The 16,763-nt window shown below is 44.0% G+C and overlaps 1 protein-coding gene across 6 annotated transcripts; it reads left to right on the plus strand.

Moving 5' to 3' along the window:
- Positions 1-198: 198 nt before the first annotated feature.
- On the plus strand, positions 199-16,763 carry LOC106407178 (BEL1-like homeodomain protein 7). 6 transcript variants are annotated; one of them, XM_048762830.1, is made up of 6 exons: positions 214-685; positions 766-833; positions 12,219-12,460; positions 15,065-15,718; positions 15,784-16,101; positions 16,193-16,763. In XM_048762830.1, exons 4-6 carry the CDS (start codon positions 15,158-15,160, stop codon positions 16,637-16,639), a joined length of 1,326 nt encoding a protein of 441 aa, XP_048618787.1. In that variant the 5' UTR covers positions 214-685; positions 766-833; positions 12,219-12,460; positions 15,065-15,157; the 3' UTR covers positions 16,640-16,763. The 6 variants fall into 6 exon arrangements, with proteins under 6 accessions (XP_048618783.1, XP_048618782.1, XP_048618784.1 ...); XM_048762826.1 differs by lacking the exon at positions 12,219-12,460 and having other exon boundaries at positions 199-685; positions 771-833; positions 15,823-16,101; XM_048762825.1 differs by lacking the exon at positions 12,219-12,460 and having other exon boundaries at positions 202-685; positions 771-833.

Here is a 16,763-nt window from a genome sequence, read left to right on the forward strand (position 1 = left end):
ATTTTCATGTGTTTTCTTATCTTCACCAAAGATCTCTAAGAAGAAGAAAAATAAATGAAGCAAATTCAAGCACCGACCGGCTTTGCAGCAATATCTATTAGAGCATCATTATCCTAGTTGCTTATGGAGGTTTCTTAGATTAATTGTGATTAAATAAAAAAGAAAATTACATTTTATTAGAAGCAACGTCGCTTAATTAATATAAGAAAGAGACGTTGTTTATGGACATGTGTCCACCATTCACGTCTCCTCTTCTCTCTCATCTCTCTTTCTCTCTCGGCTTCGTGAAATCAGACAGATGGTTTGGAATCGAAAAAGTCGCGATTTATCTGTCGTCGTCGGATGAATCAGTCTGCGATTCCGGCTCTCGTTCTTCACCTCTCCTTGACGATGAATCAATCGGCGCGTGTTTTCGTGGTTGTCTCGGTGATGACTCCGCCTCTCTTTCGCCTCTCTGCCTCTCTTTCGCGTGATCTCGTCGACGATGAAGCACTCGGCGTCTCTCTCGGTGGATCTTCTTGATGGAGACAAACCTCTCCTCAAATCGAAAGGTAAACCGGTTGTTGTGTAGTTCAATCATGCATGTCTATAGGTGGATGCACTGGGAATGGGGATTCTTTTAAATCTTAAGCTGTGGGAAGAGCAGAGCAAGCAAATACATTTCTCTCAAACTGAAAGGGACGAGGTTAGACATATCTCAGAACCTCAATTACATAAAATGTTAGAACCGAATTGATTAACTTCCTTGTATTTTTTTCTGTTCAGCGTAGGAGAAGGAAGCTGCAATGGGCATTGTACCTCTTGAGAGATCCATTCTTCACCAAGTACAGAAGGTTAGTGTGGGAATGAATTAACTTGATCTATTGTTGGGGTCAAAAACGGTTACGACGGAATTACCACCCGAAAATCCTCGGAGATCGTATTTCCGAAAGAGATAGTAAAAAGGAAGATGTAACTTTCGTAAAATATAACCAAACACGAAGTTTTTACGAAGAAGTATCCTTGAAGATTCAAACCAAACTAACCAAGCTCGACCGTTGCGTAATTACCACGCATACACGCTGTTCGGTCGCTGCTTAGCAACCAAGTCCAAGCCAAAGCTCGGTCGCTACGAAGCGACCGAGCTCGAGTCAAAGCTCGGTCGCTACGTAGCGACCGAGCGCTCGTCCATCTCGGTCGCTACGTAGCGACCGAGCTCGAGCCAAAGCTCGGTCGCTACGTAGCGACCGAGCGCTCATCCCGGTCGGTTGCTACGTAGCGACCGAGCTCGAGCCGAAGCTCGGTCGCTACGTAGCGACCGAGCGATCGTCCTGCTTGGTCGCTATTTAGCGATCGAGCTCAGCCAAGCTCGGTCGCTATTTAGCGATCGAGCTCGGCCAAGCTCGGTCGCTATGTAGCGACCGAGCTCGAGCCAAAGCTCGGTCGCTACGTAGCGACCGAGCGATCGTCCCGCTTGGTTGCTACGTAACGACCGAGCTCGAGACAAAGCTCGGTCGCTACGTAGCGACCGAGCTCGAGCCGAAGCTCGGTCGCTACGTAGCGACCGAGCTCGAGAAAAAGCTCGGTTGCTAAGCGCTCGTCCCGCTCGGTCGCCACGTAGCGACCGAGCGTTCGTCCCGCTCCGTCGCTACGTAGCGACCGAGCTCAAGCCAAAGATCGGTCGCTACGTAGCGACCGAGCGTTCGTCCTGCTCGGTCGCTATGTAGCAACCGGGCTCGAGCCGAAGTTCAGTCGCTGTGTAGCGATTGAACCCTTCCGAACATCGATACGACATCAATCCATGCATTCTCGTCAAACCTTCGAATGCTATCTCCCGAAGACCGTAGCAAGCTCAGTCCATGTTTTCCGCTATTCAAATTCATCGATCAAACTTCGCGGCTTTCCACATCGCGATGGGAAGAGCTAGACTGAAGGAAGGCAAAAAGGATGCCGGCTACTGCCGCCTGTTCGTTGAAAACCTGGAAGGAGCAGCACTTGAATGGTTCGCACGCCTTCGTCGTAACACCATCGGGAGTTTCCGACAGCTCGCATCGGAATTTCTCAAGCAATGCTTTGTATTCATAGACAGAGAAACCTCCGATGTTGACCTCTGGAGTCTCTCCCAGAGGGAAGACGAACCCCTCCGCGAGTTTATCAGTCGGTTCAAGCTGATAATGTCAAGGGTCAGTGGGATAAGCGACAAAGTGGCCATCGACGCGCTGAGAAAGACGCTCTGGTACAAGTCAAAATTCAGAAAGTGGATAACTCTCGACAAACCACGAACGATCCAGGACGCCCTCCACAAAGCAACGGACTACATCATAGTAGAGGAGGAAACTAAAGTCTTATCGCAAAAACATAAGGCGGTAAGACCATCCTCGAAAGACGTGGACCCGAAAGGGAAAAAGAAGAACTCTCGTAAATGCAAGTACGTCCATCACGAGGGGGAAGATCTCCAGGGGGCGCATAACTATGCGATCAACTCAGATCAGGGTCGGACCACGGGCAACACATGGACTCGCAATCAAGGGTATGACGAAAACACCTTCTGCGAGTTCCACCAATCCCGAGGACATTCCACAACCAACTGCAAAGTCTTGGGAGCAAGACTGGCCGCTAAGCTACTCGCTGGAGAGCTCTCGGAAGTAACTAGTGTCAAGGATCTGATCCTCGATTCTGATCGCCCTCCAAAGACGGACAGAAATCCGTCCGCTGAAAAATCCCCTCAACAAGACCAGCCTGGGGATAAACGCGGCAGTAGGCCAGACGACAAAGGGAACGATAACAATCGCCGCAGAGTCAATATGATCATCGGAGGATCACAATACTGCGGCGACACTGTGTCGGCCATCAAGGCTTACCAACGGAAGGCGGAGTCGAGCGCAAATTGGTCAACATGGTCTCATCCCCGAGATGGCCAAAATTGCTCGATCACCTTCACAAAGGAAGAGGCCGGCGGCATCGATCAACCTCACTGTGACCCGCTCGTCATAGATCTCGTTATACGAGACTTAGAAGTCAGAAGGGTACTCGTCGACACGGGAAGCACGGTCAACGTAATCTTCCGCGATACTCTCAAATGGATGAGCATCGAACTCGGAGAAGTAATTCCGACGCCAAAACCACTCACGGGTTTTTCAGGCGAAGTATCGATGACTCTTGGATCGATCCAATTGCCAGTCATGGCCAAGGAGATCACGAAAATCGTCGAGTTCGCGGTGGTCGATCATCCCGCTATCTACAACGTGATCATGGGAACCCCATGGCTCAACGCCATGCAGGCAGTTCCGTCAACCTTCCACCTGGGTCTCAAATTCCCAACCCCAAGCGGAGTCGCGGCCATCTGGGGGTGCCAAAAACAGTCGCGGCTATGCTTCCTCGCAGAGCACAAGTTAAGGCAAATCATGACTTCTGCAGCTGTAAACGGCAAGCGCACGAAGATAGACCAATCTTCGGCCAAAAGCACCCCGGGAAAAAACGAATTAAAAACGTCTACCAACGCAAACGCATCGGACGTCGAAGCTCGACACAAGTCTGAAGCCCATGCTACAACTCAACCGGAACATCCGGAAAATAGCGTTGACCCAGCCACGATCGACAAGGTCAAGGCGGACATCGCGACATCTACCGCCGAGTAAGAACACTCGCGGCATGAAACAGAACTACGAGATGGCTTAATCCTCGAAAGGGGTACGTAGGCAGCTCGTCAAAAGACGAGTTCAGCTATCCCCCTCTCTAAAAAGGAGGGGGGGAGTGGGTGCGTATACTCTTATACTCCCACTTAAAAAATCGCCATTATTGTAATCGAGTTTTTAAGAAACTTCAAAAACTTTTACTACAATATAAGTTGTCCTTTTTATCGGAAAATGTTTACGCTTCAGTTAAACACAAAAAATTTTCAGGACACGCCTGGAAACATTAAGACTCTTGTCTGCAGCCTCATCCGGCCCAAAAATCGTAAAAAAAACATCATCCTTCAAACGCACAAAGATACACGTGTAATCCTCGAAACAACTGCGAGACGTCGCAAAGTTAAAATTCGAAAATAATACGAACAAATTGTCCGAACGCGACCACCAAAACCTTACACCCCGTTCGTCGATTGGCCCCGACGAACACCCCAGCCGTCTTAAACAAACGCAATTCGATCACTCTTTTGATCTTTAAAAACGTCCAGCACAAGGACAAAAGCGCGCTACAACAAAAATCTGAAATTTTGGTTTAGCACTTCCAGTTAATTCTGAGAACATGCTCGATTCGTACCATACAAGTCGTATAAGCCGAGAACATATCGCGGACTTTAAATCGGTGCGAATCAGGAAGAAATCGCAACGGGAAAAACGATAGCCGGCTAGTCACCGCATAAACCTTAACCGAAAGTAAAACTAGGTCTTGCCCTAAACCCAACGCTTTGGTCTCAAACATCTCAAGGCATGATATCTAAAAGATACGAGATCCTAAACCATGTCTCTCCGTTCGTATCTCAATGTTCTCGAAAATCGTAAAGATAAATAATTTTTACGAAAATTACGATCAAACCAACAGATTGAACGTCTAATCGGAATTAAATATGAGACGACAACTCATATTTACTTCAAACATACTCAGGAAAACTCGAAAACGAAAACATTCATCATATAAATAACCGCGTAAAGCGGTAAGGGGATTCAAAGCCACCAACGGCCAATCCCGATAAACGATAAAAATGGCCAAAACAGGCCCGTACAAATCTCTCGGCCACAATCGGCCATAAACATGAAACAGAAAGACGAGCATCTCTCTTTCGATAACTATTCCACCTCTCGTAATCCAAAGTCAAAGTCCCCGGACAACGAAGCACCGAACGCATCCGCGGGACGATCCACTTCCTCGCCATCATCGGGAAACCCAGTCGAAACCTCCTCGGTATCAGGGGAAACCGGGATGGAATCCCAGAACCCTTGAATCCGCTCGTTGATCGAAGGGATAAGCGCCTCAGCGTGGGCACGTTCATTCATCCCACTCTTCATCAAGCTCATTTCCTCCTCAAACGCATAGTCATCGGCTCGCGTCCTCCAAAGACTTCCGACCGAACCGCGGCACTCACGAAAGTCACCCACCAAGGTAAAGGCATTCTTGAGGTTCCCATACTCAACCTGGAATTGAGAGGCACGAGTCTTCATCACCTCGACGATTTCCCTCTTGCCTTTCCTTGCACGCGAGCGAGATCCCGCTCCGCTTTCTCCGCTTTGAAGCGGTAGACCATGGCTTCTCTATGGCCTGCCTCAATGGCCGAGCCCAGCAAGCTCAGGCCCTGCAAAATCGATTGACATGTTATAAATATATATATACATAGGACAATCACCAAAAAATTCTCAATAAACTAACCCCATTGATGATGCAAGATCCTTCCGCAACGACTCTTGGCCTCGCCGATTCTTTCGTAGGAGGGGGAGCATCGAAACCCGGTGGCAGATCAGCAAAGAAATCATCGAAATCCGGAATAGGGACCTCGCTCGAACCACTCCCATCGCCGTAAGCAAGGTTCGGATCCCATCCTGGAAGCATAGAGTCATCCATCGAAAATTCTATGTCGCCAAGATCGACATCTTTTCCTTTCCGAGAGCTCGACTCCGGCACAGCTGTTGGAGCTTCGACGGGATTCTGGTCGTGAGATTCGGAGTCGCTTCCTGTGTCCGCAGCCAAAGCAGGACCGGGTTGCACGAATCTCAGTGCCTTCCGAACCCTCTTCGGCGTAAAAGAAGTCCAAAAGAAGGGACCGTCCCTGAGAAGATCCCTCACCGCAATGATGTCCTCAGGGAACGGAGCAAGAGGGTTGATGAAGGGACGATCATTCGGCAACCTCCGGAACAGTGGAATGCAACTCTCTTCGACGGACGCAGCGTCTATACGAACAAAGAAAAAGAACTTCTTCCACGAGTTGAAGTTCGTAATGAACTTCTTACCACTGACATAAATTTCCGAGGGACCAACCTATGCTTATCCGTATCTGTGACAAGTTGAAGCCTCAAAAGCGCTTCATAATGATCGACGGAAAGGGAAAGGCCATGCTCGTAGCTTAGGATCAGGATCCCAATAAGATGCTGAATGGCAAGGGGAGTCAACTGGCTTATCGCAACTTCGAAACGGTCCAACACTCGGACGAGAATTTCGGGTATTGGGAATCATAGGCGACAACGCACTACGAACGCCTCGTAGCAAGTGAAGTAACCCTCTGGGGGGCTGTTAGCACATTCCCCACGGCGAGGAATCCGGAACTCCACAGCATCCGGGATATGGTAGAACGATCGCATGATCGCGAGAAACTCGTCGGTACTCCTGCTTGCATCCCCTTTCTCGACTCCACGATGGGTCAGGACCGGGAACGACTTCTCCTTGGGAGGGGTCAACGAGCCATAATGAGCAACCCACCATGCCTCGTTCTCGGCAGGATGTACCGAGTGAGGCACGAACTCCATCTTCGGAACAATGAGCTCTTCGTAAGCACTCGCGGATGAAGACCCTTTTTTCGCAATCTTTTTCTTGCTCGACATCTTTAAACTTCTCCTAAGAAAATAGAGGAAAAGGGTGGAGAGAAAGAAAGAAAATTTTTTCTTAAGAAAGATCTTAGAGAAAGACAAGAAAGTGAAAAAATTATGAAACAAGTTACCTCCCTTCTTATAAGCATGAGAATTTACTGTTCAAGCTCGGACTTTCGGATATTAATTCCATCCATCACGCCTAACTTGCCGAACATGCCTAACCGCACGCTAGGATCCTACGATGCATCCTACCGGGCTGGGGGGCTAACTGTTGGGGTCAAAAACGGTTACGACGGAATTACCACCCGAAAATCCTCGGAGATCGTATTTCCGAAAGAGATAGTAAAAAGGAAGATGTAACTTTCGTAAAATATAACCAAACACGAAGTTTTTACGAAGAAGTATCCTTGAAGATTCAAACCAAACTAACCAAGCTCGACCGTTGCGTAATTACCACGCATACACTCTGTCCGGTCGCTGCGTAGCAACCAAGTCCGAGCGAAAGCTCGGTCGCTACAAAGCGACCGAGCTCGAGTCAAAGCTCGGTCACTACGTTGCGACCGAGCGCTCGTCCAGCTCGGTCGCTACGTAGCGACCGAGCGATCGTCCCGCTCGGTCGCTACGTAAAGATCGTCCCGCTCGGTCGCTACATAGCGACCGAGCTCGAGCCAAAGCTCGGTCGCTACGTAGCAACCGGGCTCGGGCCGAATTTCAGTCGTTGTGTAGCGATTGAACCCTTCCGAACATCGATACGACATCAATCCATGCATTCTCGTCAAACCTTCAAATGCTATCTCCCGAAGACCGTAGCAAGCTCAGTCCATGTTTTCCGCTATTCAAATTCATCGATCAAACTTCGCGGATTAGAAACCGCGGAAAGTTCGTTCTTTATCAAAAAGAATTCGTAGTAAACGTGTCGAGTCGGAAGATGGCCCAAAGGGATCTAAAACACGACTCGAGGCCCATCCTATGATTTCTTAACCAAAAGCCCGTAAACCGCAGCACGGTTTACGCTTGGTCCACAAGGAAGGATAAATGTCAAGTTTCCGCGGAAAAATACGGAAGTTTTGAAGATAATTGGAAGATCGGGAAAAATGGAATATCTCCATTTTTATGCTATGACGGCTTAAGGGCAGAAGAGTAAAAGCGTAAACCGACCTTGGAGCTAGTATATAAGGAGTCCTAGGCGAGGAGAATGGCAGAGGACTTTTCAGAGCAAACTTAGCACTTAGAGCAATTTAGGCAATTTTCCGTTTTTGTTATTTCGAGCTGCGACTCAATTAGGTTTAGCCGTCTTAGGGTTGCTAGAACTAGGAATCTTGCCGACATTGGTGAAGACACGCCTGGAAAATGTAAAGAACGAACCATCATCGTCGCAGGTTCCTTTCTTAGGTAGTCATGGTACCCAAGCTTCAAACATTGGTGAAGACACGCCTGGAAAATGTAAAGAACGAAGGACGTGGACGCCCAGTGATGATGTTGTGCTCATCAGCTCGTGGTTGAACACGAGCAAAGACCCCGTTGTGGGAAATGAGCAAAGGTCGTCTACTTTCTAGACCAGAATTGCTGCTTACTACTCGGCTAGTCCTAAGGTAGCTGTCGGCGTTTGCTGCGAGTGATCTCGATTTTTTTTTCGGCTAACTCTTCCTTTTCGACCCAGTAGAGGTTTTCCTCCTCTTCCGTCATTGGTTTATCAAATGGAGAGTCTTCCCGAGCCGATTGGATTCTGGTTCTCCTTGGATGTACGTCAGCGTCTTCTTCCGTATCGTTGGAAACGTCGCTGGGATCCAAGTCGACATGCTCGACTTCATCGACCTCTGTGTCCTTTGCGGGGGATAGAGGGTTTTTAGAGTTCTGTTTCTCAGCAGGGGATGTTTCGCTGGGATCTTGACCCGAAGGACGTTCCCGCGATGTTCCAGGCCTGTCGAGTGGTGTTGCGAAGTCGAGTTTTCTTCTGCAGATTTTCGTAGATCCGCGAGGGAGGACTGCACGGGTTCTTGCCGTTAAGGTTTTGACCTTTTTCGTCAAGGTACCCACGAGCTTGTCCTGTTCTTCTAACCTCTTTTCGTAGGCAGAGAACATCTTTTTGAACTCCTCGAGCGTCGCGGCGTTAGCTGTTGCGCGGGCCGCAGACACGGCTGCTTCTGGAGTGTTTTGATCGTTGTTGCTTCCTCCGTTGAGAGGATTCTGCATGTTTTTCGTGTTGTCAGTTGACATGTCTGGTCGAGCGTGTTGTGGCTGAGAGTTAGATTGATCCGTACCCCCCCCCCCCTCCTTCTAGCGCCAAACTGTGGGAACCAAAATTCGCACTGTCGATTTCCGTTTAAATTAGGAAAGTTAGGAAAACCCTAATTTCCCAGAGTTCCAGATATCTGCTAAACCACACGCCAAGCAATCAGAACACGAAATAAAGACGAAAAAGATAAAAATCGTAAAAAGAGAGCAAAGAGAAGTCTTATTCCAAATTTGCGTATGAGCGTTTACAACAAGGTAGTAGCCCTGGCTACGAGAGCTGTCGGCGAGTTCCCTAGTTCTAATAACCTAAGACTGCAAAACCTAGTTGAGTCGCAGCTCGAAATAACAAAAACGGAAAGTTGCCTGATTGCTCTAAGTGCTAAGTTTGCTCTGAAAAAGTTCTCCTTTTGTGCCTCTCGCCTAGGACTCCTTATATACTCCCTCCAAGGTCGGTTTGAGCTTTTCCATTCCTGCCCTTAAGCCGTCATAACTCGAAAATGGAGATATTTCATTTTTCCCGATCTTCATGATTATCCGCGGAATCTTAACATTTATCTGCGGAATTTTGACATTTATCCTTTCTTGCGGACTACGTATAAACCGCCATAGTATCTATGGGCTTTTCCATAAAAAATCGTAAGTGGATTTCTAATCGAGTTTTAGACCTATTTGGGCCACCCTTCGATTTGAAATGTTTATCACAATTTTTATCGATAAGAATGAACATTCCGCGATTTTTATTGTAAAGTTTAAATGATAACTCCAATCGATGGGAGCGAAAAATGATATGACTGCGGTATGTGGGAGCTAGCATTGAGGAACAAACGAGAATGCACAGATTTGGGTCGTACCCGTTGATCGATGTCCGAGACAGTTCGGTCGCTACGTAGCGATCGGGTCCGTGATGGATCGGTCTTTACGTAGTGACCAAATGAATGGCTTGGTCGGTCATTACGTAGCGACCGACTCGATTGCGGATCGGTCGCTACGTAGCAACCGACTACTTGCGGGTCGGTCGTTACGTAGCGACCGACCGAGAGGCTTGGTCGGTGGCTACGTAGCGACCGACCGAGAGGCTTGCTCGGTCTCTACGTAGCGACCGACCGAGAGGCTTGCTCGGTTCTACGTAGCGACCGACCGAGAGGCTTGCTTGGTCACTATGTAGCGACCGACCGAGAGGCTTGCTCGGTCGCTACGTAGCGACCGGCTCGTTGCGGATCGGTCGCTACGTAGCGACCGACCGAGAGGCTTGGTCGGTCGCTACGTTGCGGATCGGTCGCTACGTAGTGACCGACCGAGAGGCTTGGTCGGTCACTACGTAGCGACCGACTCGTTCTCGGTTCGGTCGCTACCTAGCAACCGGCTTGTTTGCGGATCGGTCGTTACGTGGCGACCTTGTTTGCATCTTTTTCCGATGTTTCATGTACGTGTTCTTTAGTTTCGATGAATGAACCAAGTTTAACGCAATATTTCACCGCAAGACTTTTCGTAAAAGTAATCATTACGAAGAATACTTTTCGTAATAACGTTCATGTTAATTTTTACGGATATTTGGATGTTAACTTCGTCGTGTCCGTTTTTGACCCCAACACTCACCAAGAAACGAAAAGTGTTCTACAAAGAACAAAGAGATAAACCTAAATAAAAGGAAATATTCAATGCTTTATTTCGTGGCTCATAGGCCCTATTTATAAGATTACAAGTTGTAGAAATCCAAAGAAGAATGTGCTAAAAACAAGGCATTGAAAATAGAAACAAAGACTTGACTAAATAAAGTCTTTGACTGAAACTTGGACTGCCTCTTGATATAGCCACGACCAGGACTTTGAAAAGTGAAGAATATGCTCCTGATATGGGCCAAGACATGTCTCTTTAAGGCCTGGTCGAAATCCATCTTTTTTCCTTAGCCAATTTTTATCGGTTTCTCCATTTGGCCCAAACAAGTCTGTTTTTGAATCTTTTTGAAAACCATCAAGCCCAAGACTTTCTTGGACATTTAGAGCATGAATAATCACCTTTGGCATGATCTAATTGGTCGTTGGTTCATCAGAAAGAAGGTTAGCCATTTCCAGCTTCTCGGGTGGTCTGAATTCGCGAGAACTGAAGATCACCTAATTTGTAAATGGCATAAGTGTCACATATGAACTCCGTTTGATCTGATTCTTCTTCGAAGAGCTCCGTAATTGAGTTGAAAACATTCTCCAAGTTATTTCATGCGTATAAGCCTCGTGGTTTGGAAGATATGAGTCAAACAATGAACATATATCTTTACTGCTTCCCATGATCAAGCCATGCATGTCTGTTTTGCCCGGTGCACTACCCACGGGCACATCATTCCCTCCCTCTTGAAAAGGATTTGACCTCAAATCTATTTTGTCTGTATCAAAAGGAAATAAATCAGGAAAAAAGAATCTAAAAAACATGTAAAATATAGTGAAGGAAAATTTTGGAAAGAAACTTCCTTGGAGTTTTGAAGTTGTTTTCCTCAAGTACTTCCATCTCCAAATATCAAACTTATAAGCATGATCTCTGCTTTTGTTCCTGACACCTCTTGGAGACTGATCCTGTTTATTCTGGACACTCAAAACAAACATTAAAATACCAGGATCATATGTGCAAGACAAGTACTTGTTCAGATCAGAAACCAAAGTTTCTTTCCATAGAACATGAAGCACACGTTTCAGATCATCATGAAACATATCAAAGTAAGTGTTGTACACCATAATGGTGTCAGGGAACGTGATAGCACCGTTACTAAAGAAAAAAATTAAAACATGCGCAAGTTTCTCAGATTTAGAACACAAAATATCAATTTCAAAACGAGAATTACTTATCCAAGGATCAACACTTTTATCAAAAAGGTGCTGTAAATCAAAATGCTTTCAAGGCATGAAATATCATAGGACATTTTCAAAACGTGCCTAACATGATCAGAATTAGAATACAAAAGTTCAAGATCAGATTTCAAAACAGAATCACAACAAAAAATCGGTTTAGCTCTAAGTGATTTCTGTTCCAGAAAAGTCTTAACCATAAATTCGTCCAAGGCACAAGTGGATGCAAACAAGTTACCAGTGATCAGTGCATATCTATAACAACTCAGATTAAAGCTATTTTCTTTGAAGACAAATGAATAAAACGAATTTCTAGCACAAAAATCAGGCTGTTGCAAATCAAGCTCAAGAGACTCTTCAAAATGATCAAAACCTTTGCTATGTTTCAAGAACTTCTCAAAACTCAAAACAAATCCAGAATTGATGCCATTGTCATGTTGAAAACGTTTTTGATCAAGAAGTTCATCAGGTTGAAACACTTTAAAAGAATTAAACATGTTTTCACAAACAGAATCTGAAACACGAAATTCTTTAACCTTGTCAAAACCAAAACGTTTCACATCTTAAGAACTGATCTTAACACACATTTCAGACAGAAAATTAATCAAATCAAGTTTCTCACAGTGCTCTTGAATGTCTGTGGTCAAAGGCATAGGAGTTGTGCCTGGATCAAAGCAAAGATGATTCTCCATGTTGATGGATGTCATGCGTGGTGCTTTCTCATCAAAGGTAGGACCAAGTTCGTCTTCATCATCAAAGATGGGACCTAGGCCATCATCCAAGGGTCTCCTAGTATCAAGAAGCGGTCCTTGATGTGGGTAGTCAAATGGCTTTTCCTCAAAATCCTTTGAAAATAGAACAATACTACTCGGATGCTCTGGTTGCAAAAAGGTTAGTTCTGCAATAGTCTGTTCTTTATCAAACATAAAATCATGTTCTGGAAAAGGAAGATCACAATTATCCTCGCAAATCATCAAACTTTCAATCAGCTCTTCATCATACTCATCAAAAATTGATAAAGAATCTGAAAAATCTTTTAGATCTTCAAGGTTGTTTTCAGATTTACCTTTCAATTTTTCATTGATGAATAAGGATGGCTTAGCTACAGGTGCACGTGTGGTTTTGCTCTTCTTTTGGATCTTACTGATGTCCTTGAGGGCTTTCACCACACCCTCCACAAGGTTGTCACAAAACTCATTGACTTCAAACTGACTGAAAAGCTTTCTTTGGTCAACTTCAAACATCTTAACCTGGAAATTCTTAACACAAAAGGTTAACAGATAAAAATAATCCTCACACTCTCAAGTGTTTATCCTCACACACACACGTGTTTCTCTCGAATTTTAATGGTCACACAAGAGTTTCCTCTCAAAGTTCTAAGAGAACAAATCAAGTAACCCAATGGAATCTCCAAGCAACAAGGGATGAACACAAGATAGAAAGATAAGAGAACTGATTTGTGAAATCCGTATTAACCACTCCAAGGCTGGATTTCTCCTCAGCCAGCAGGATTTCTCTTCCACACCTAGCCAACAAACAAACTTTTGTTTTTTTTTTTATATATCTTTTTTTTTATAGAACAATGGCGATAGGTAAAGTAGTGGCCCGGATTTAAGATAGAAAGAATAGTGTTTAGAAAATGAAAGATGAGAAGATGGATAGATAGTACCGAATGAGTGGCTCTGATACCACTTGATACACCCTAAATAGGGAAGGATCACTCAATCGGACTAAGGGGATATGAACTCGCCAAAATGGAGAACTGGTGGATTGAACGGTGACACAAGAGGTGCAGAAAGTCTCTTGATACTACCAGACTTTAGTTGTTGCTTGATATGACGCACAAGTCCAACAAAAGAAGGGTTTATATACGTTGCTTGATATGACGCACAGGTCCAACGAAATAGAGATTTGTTTACTCGGAGATAACCTCACCAAAAAACGAAAAGTGTTCTACAAAGAACAAAGAGATAAACTCAAATAAAAGGGAAAATGAATACTTTATTTCATGGCTCATAGGCTCTATTTATAGGATTACAAGTTGTAGAAATCCAAAGAAGAATGTGCTAAAACCAAGACATTGAAAATAGAAACAAAGACTTGACTAAATAAAGTCTTTGACTGAAACTTGGACTGCCTCTTGATATAGCCACGACCAGGACTTTGAAAAGTGAAGAATATGCTCCTGATATGGGCCAAGGCATGTCTCTTTAAGGCCTGATCGAAATCCATCTTTTTTTCTTAGCCAATTTTTATCGGTTTCTCCATTTGGCCCAAACAAGTCTGTTTTTGATTCTTTTTTGTAAACCATCAAGCCCAAGACTTTCTTGGACATTTAGAACATGAATAATCACCTTTGGCATGATTTAATTGGTCGTTGGTTCATCAGAAAGAAGGTTAGCCATTTCCAGCTTCTCGGGTGGTCTGAATTAGCGAGAACTGAAGATCACCTGATTTGTAAATGGCATAACTGTCACATATGAACTCCGTTTGATCTGATTCTTCTTCGAGGAGATCTGTAATTGAGTTGAGAACATTCTCCAAGTTATTTCATTCATAGAAGCCTCGTGGTTTGGAAGATATGAGTCAAACAATGAACATATATTTTTACTGCTTCCTATGATCAAGTCATGCATGTATGTTTTGCCCGGTGCGCTACCTAAGGGCACATCAACTGAGTTCGAATGCTTCTTTCAAACTATTCTCGTTTATTTTACTAATCTTTGTTTTTATGTTTTATTTAAAAATATATGTTTAAAATGTTATGTTTAATAATTTTATCAATAAATTTTAAGGTTAATAAAATAGTGTTTTATTTTTTTATAAAAACCCTAAAGTAAGACTTGTGATAGACACACAAATTTTCCGGTCTCTTACCTGAATTTCTTAAATTCACTTTTCCATTTTAAAAATATTAAAAAAAGATTAGGAACCCCCGAGTGTCTCTTAGGATAGCGATGCTCTTATCTCCTACCCAAAAAGGAAAGTTCTAAATTAAAGTAAATGGGGCATGTGATGATATGTCTCTCTCACGTGTGGGGTTAATGAGATGATAAATATATATATTACCCATGGGAAGAGAAGAAGTAAAAAAAAAAAAAAGCGAAAACTTTTGTTTCTTTAATTTTTGCTAGGGGTGAGATGAGTGTTGGTTGCTAATTTTGTGTTACTGGGATCATCAAGAGATTTACAAACTTGATTTTTTTTTTCCTTTTTCAATTTGAGTTTTTATAGTCTTTTTTTAACACTTACAACAGTAGTAGCCAGCTGATGAGTTCCTGGTAATTTTTTAAATCTTTCCTTTTCTTTCTCTTTTTCCATTTTAAATTCTTTAATTCATGCAGAGAGGTAGATTCACATGTTTCTTGCAATCCTTGCTCGAAGTTTTCTGAAAAGTTCCCATTTTAAAGTTCTATAAAGTTCATCAATGAATCAAGATTCTATAAGAGTATGTTGATTGTATTTGTATCTGAAAGAGAGAATTTCCCGTTTCAGGTAAGGAGTGACTATGGCAACTTATTACAAAGTAGTGGCTCAAGTGACATTTATTCCAGGCCAATTGCATCTGACTTTGTCCCTGGAAAAGCAATGATCTACACAAATCCTGCGGTTTCTTACCCAGAGACGTTTCCTGGAGAAGCTAACTATGTCTCAGCTTCAAAAAAAAAAAAAAAAAAAAAAAAAAACTATGTCTCAGCTTCAAAAGATGTTCAAGTATTGTCAAGTTTTGGTGGAGGAGCTTCACAAATGTTTGAGATTCAAGATTCTGGTTCTTGGAGAGATCAAAAAGACAATGACAGGAACTGCTTCTCGGTTATGATGCGTCCTACCACAGAACAGGGACTATCCCTTGGCCTCAGCTCACAGACTGAGACAATGAGAGGAAATAATAACGAGTATGCAACACAGGTTGTTTCCGGGTTTACTCGAACCATTCACAACTCAAAGTATCTCAACGCTGCTCAAGAGCTTCTCGATGAAGCTATTAATGGTAAGAAAGCTCTGAAGCAATTTCAGCCAGAGGGAGAAACGATTAATGAAGAGAAAGAGTATAAGCTTGAAGAATCAAACAGGAATCCTGATATACCTCAAGGAGAGAGACAAGAATTGCAGCGCAAGTTGACAAAACTCTTATCGATACTAGACGAGGTAAATAGGCTTTAAAACATCTCATCTATGCTCTTAATGATTGTTTGTTTCTATTTTGTATAAAGGTGGATAAGAGATACAAGCAGTATTACCATCAAATGCAGATAGTTGTGTCATCTTTCGATGTAATAGCCGGATGTGGAGCAGCTAAACCATACACGGCCCTTGCGCTCCAGACCATCTCGAGGCATTTCCGTTGCGTAAGGGATGCGATATCCGTACAGATCTTGGTGATAAGGAAAAGTTTAGGAGGTGAACATGACGGATTAGATCGTAAGTCTCTCTGTCTGAACAGCTACGTTTTTGAAAACTCTGAACTTAGTTATCCAAAGGATTCGGACAAGATCATGCTAGCTAGACAAACAGGGTTGAGCAGAGGCCAGGTACTGCATTGTTAGCTTTAGAGTCTTTTCTCTCATCCAGATGGTTTTTTTTTTTGTGTTCATTTTCCATGTTGTTTGATTATTGTTAAAGGTGTCGAACTGGTTCATTAATGCGCGAGTGCGTCTCTGGAAACCAATGGTGGAGGAGATCTACAAGGAAGAATTCACAGATGCATTGAAGGAGAGTGGTCCCAACTTGTCTTCCAGAAACACACCTGCAACCACCGAGATTCAAGAACAGCATCAAATGGAGTCTAGTTCCAACAATGTTGTGGCAAGCAGTAGCATGGGACAGAACAGTGTGGCACATGCTGGTGACCGGTTCATGATGGTGACCGAGATGACAAGACATGGTAGTGGTGGGATGTCTTTAACTTTGGGGATTAAGAACTCTGACGCTCACAGCGATGTATCTATGTCCGGTGTGATAAATAACAAGAAGAATACCATTCCTGCAAATGATTTTCAGTACTTAAGCTCCGGCAATCACCAGCACCGGCGTGGCCCTTCACAATTGTTTCATGATTTTGTAGCTTGATGAAGAATAACAATAAAGAGCTGCAGTTATAAATTCTCTTGTGAAAGTAAACCAGCAAATGAATATGTAGATTAGTTATTACTTGACTAGATAATATATCAGAAATAAAATCGTCAAGAGCCAA

Source organism: Brassica napus, chromosome C7, assembly GCF_020379485.1.
Source record: "Brassica napus cultivar Da-Ae chromosome C7, Da-Ae, whole genome shotgun sequence".
Classification (NCBI taxonomy): Eukaryota; Viridiplantae; Streptophyta; class Magnoliopsida; order Brassicales; family Brassicaceae; genus Brassica; species Brassica napus.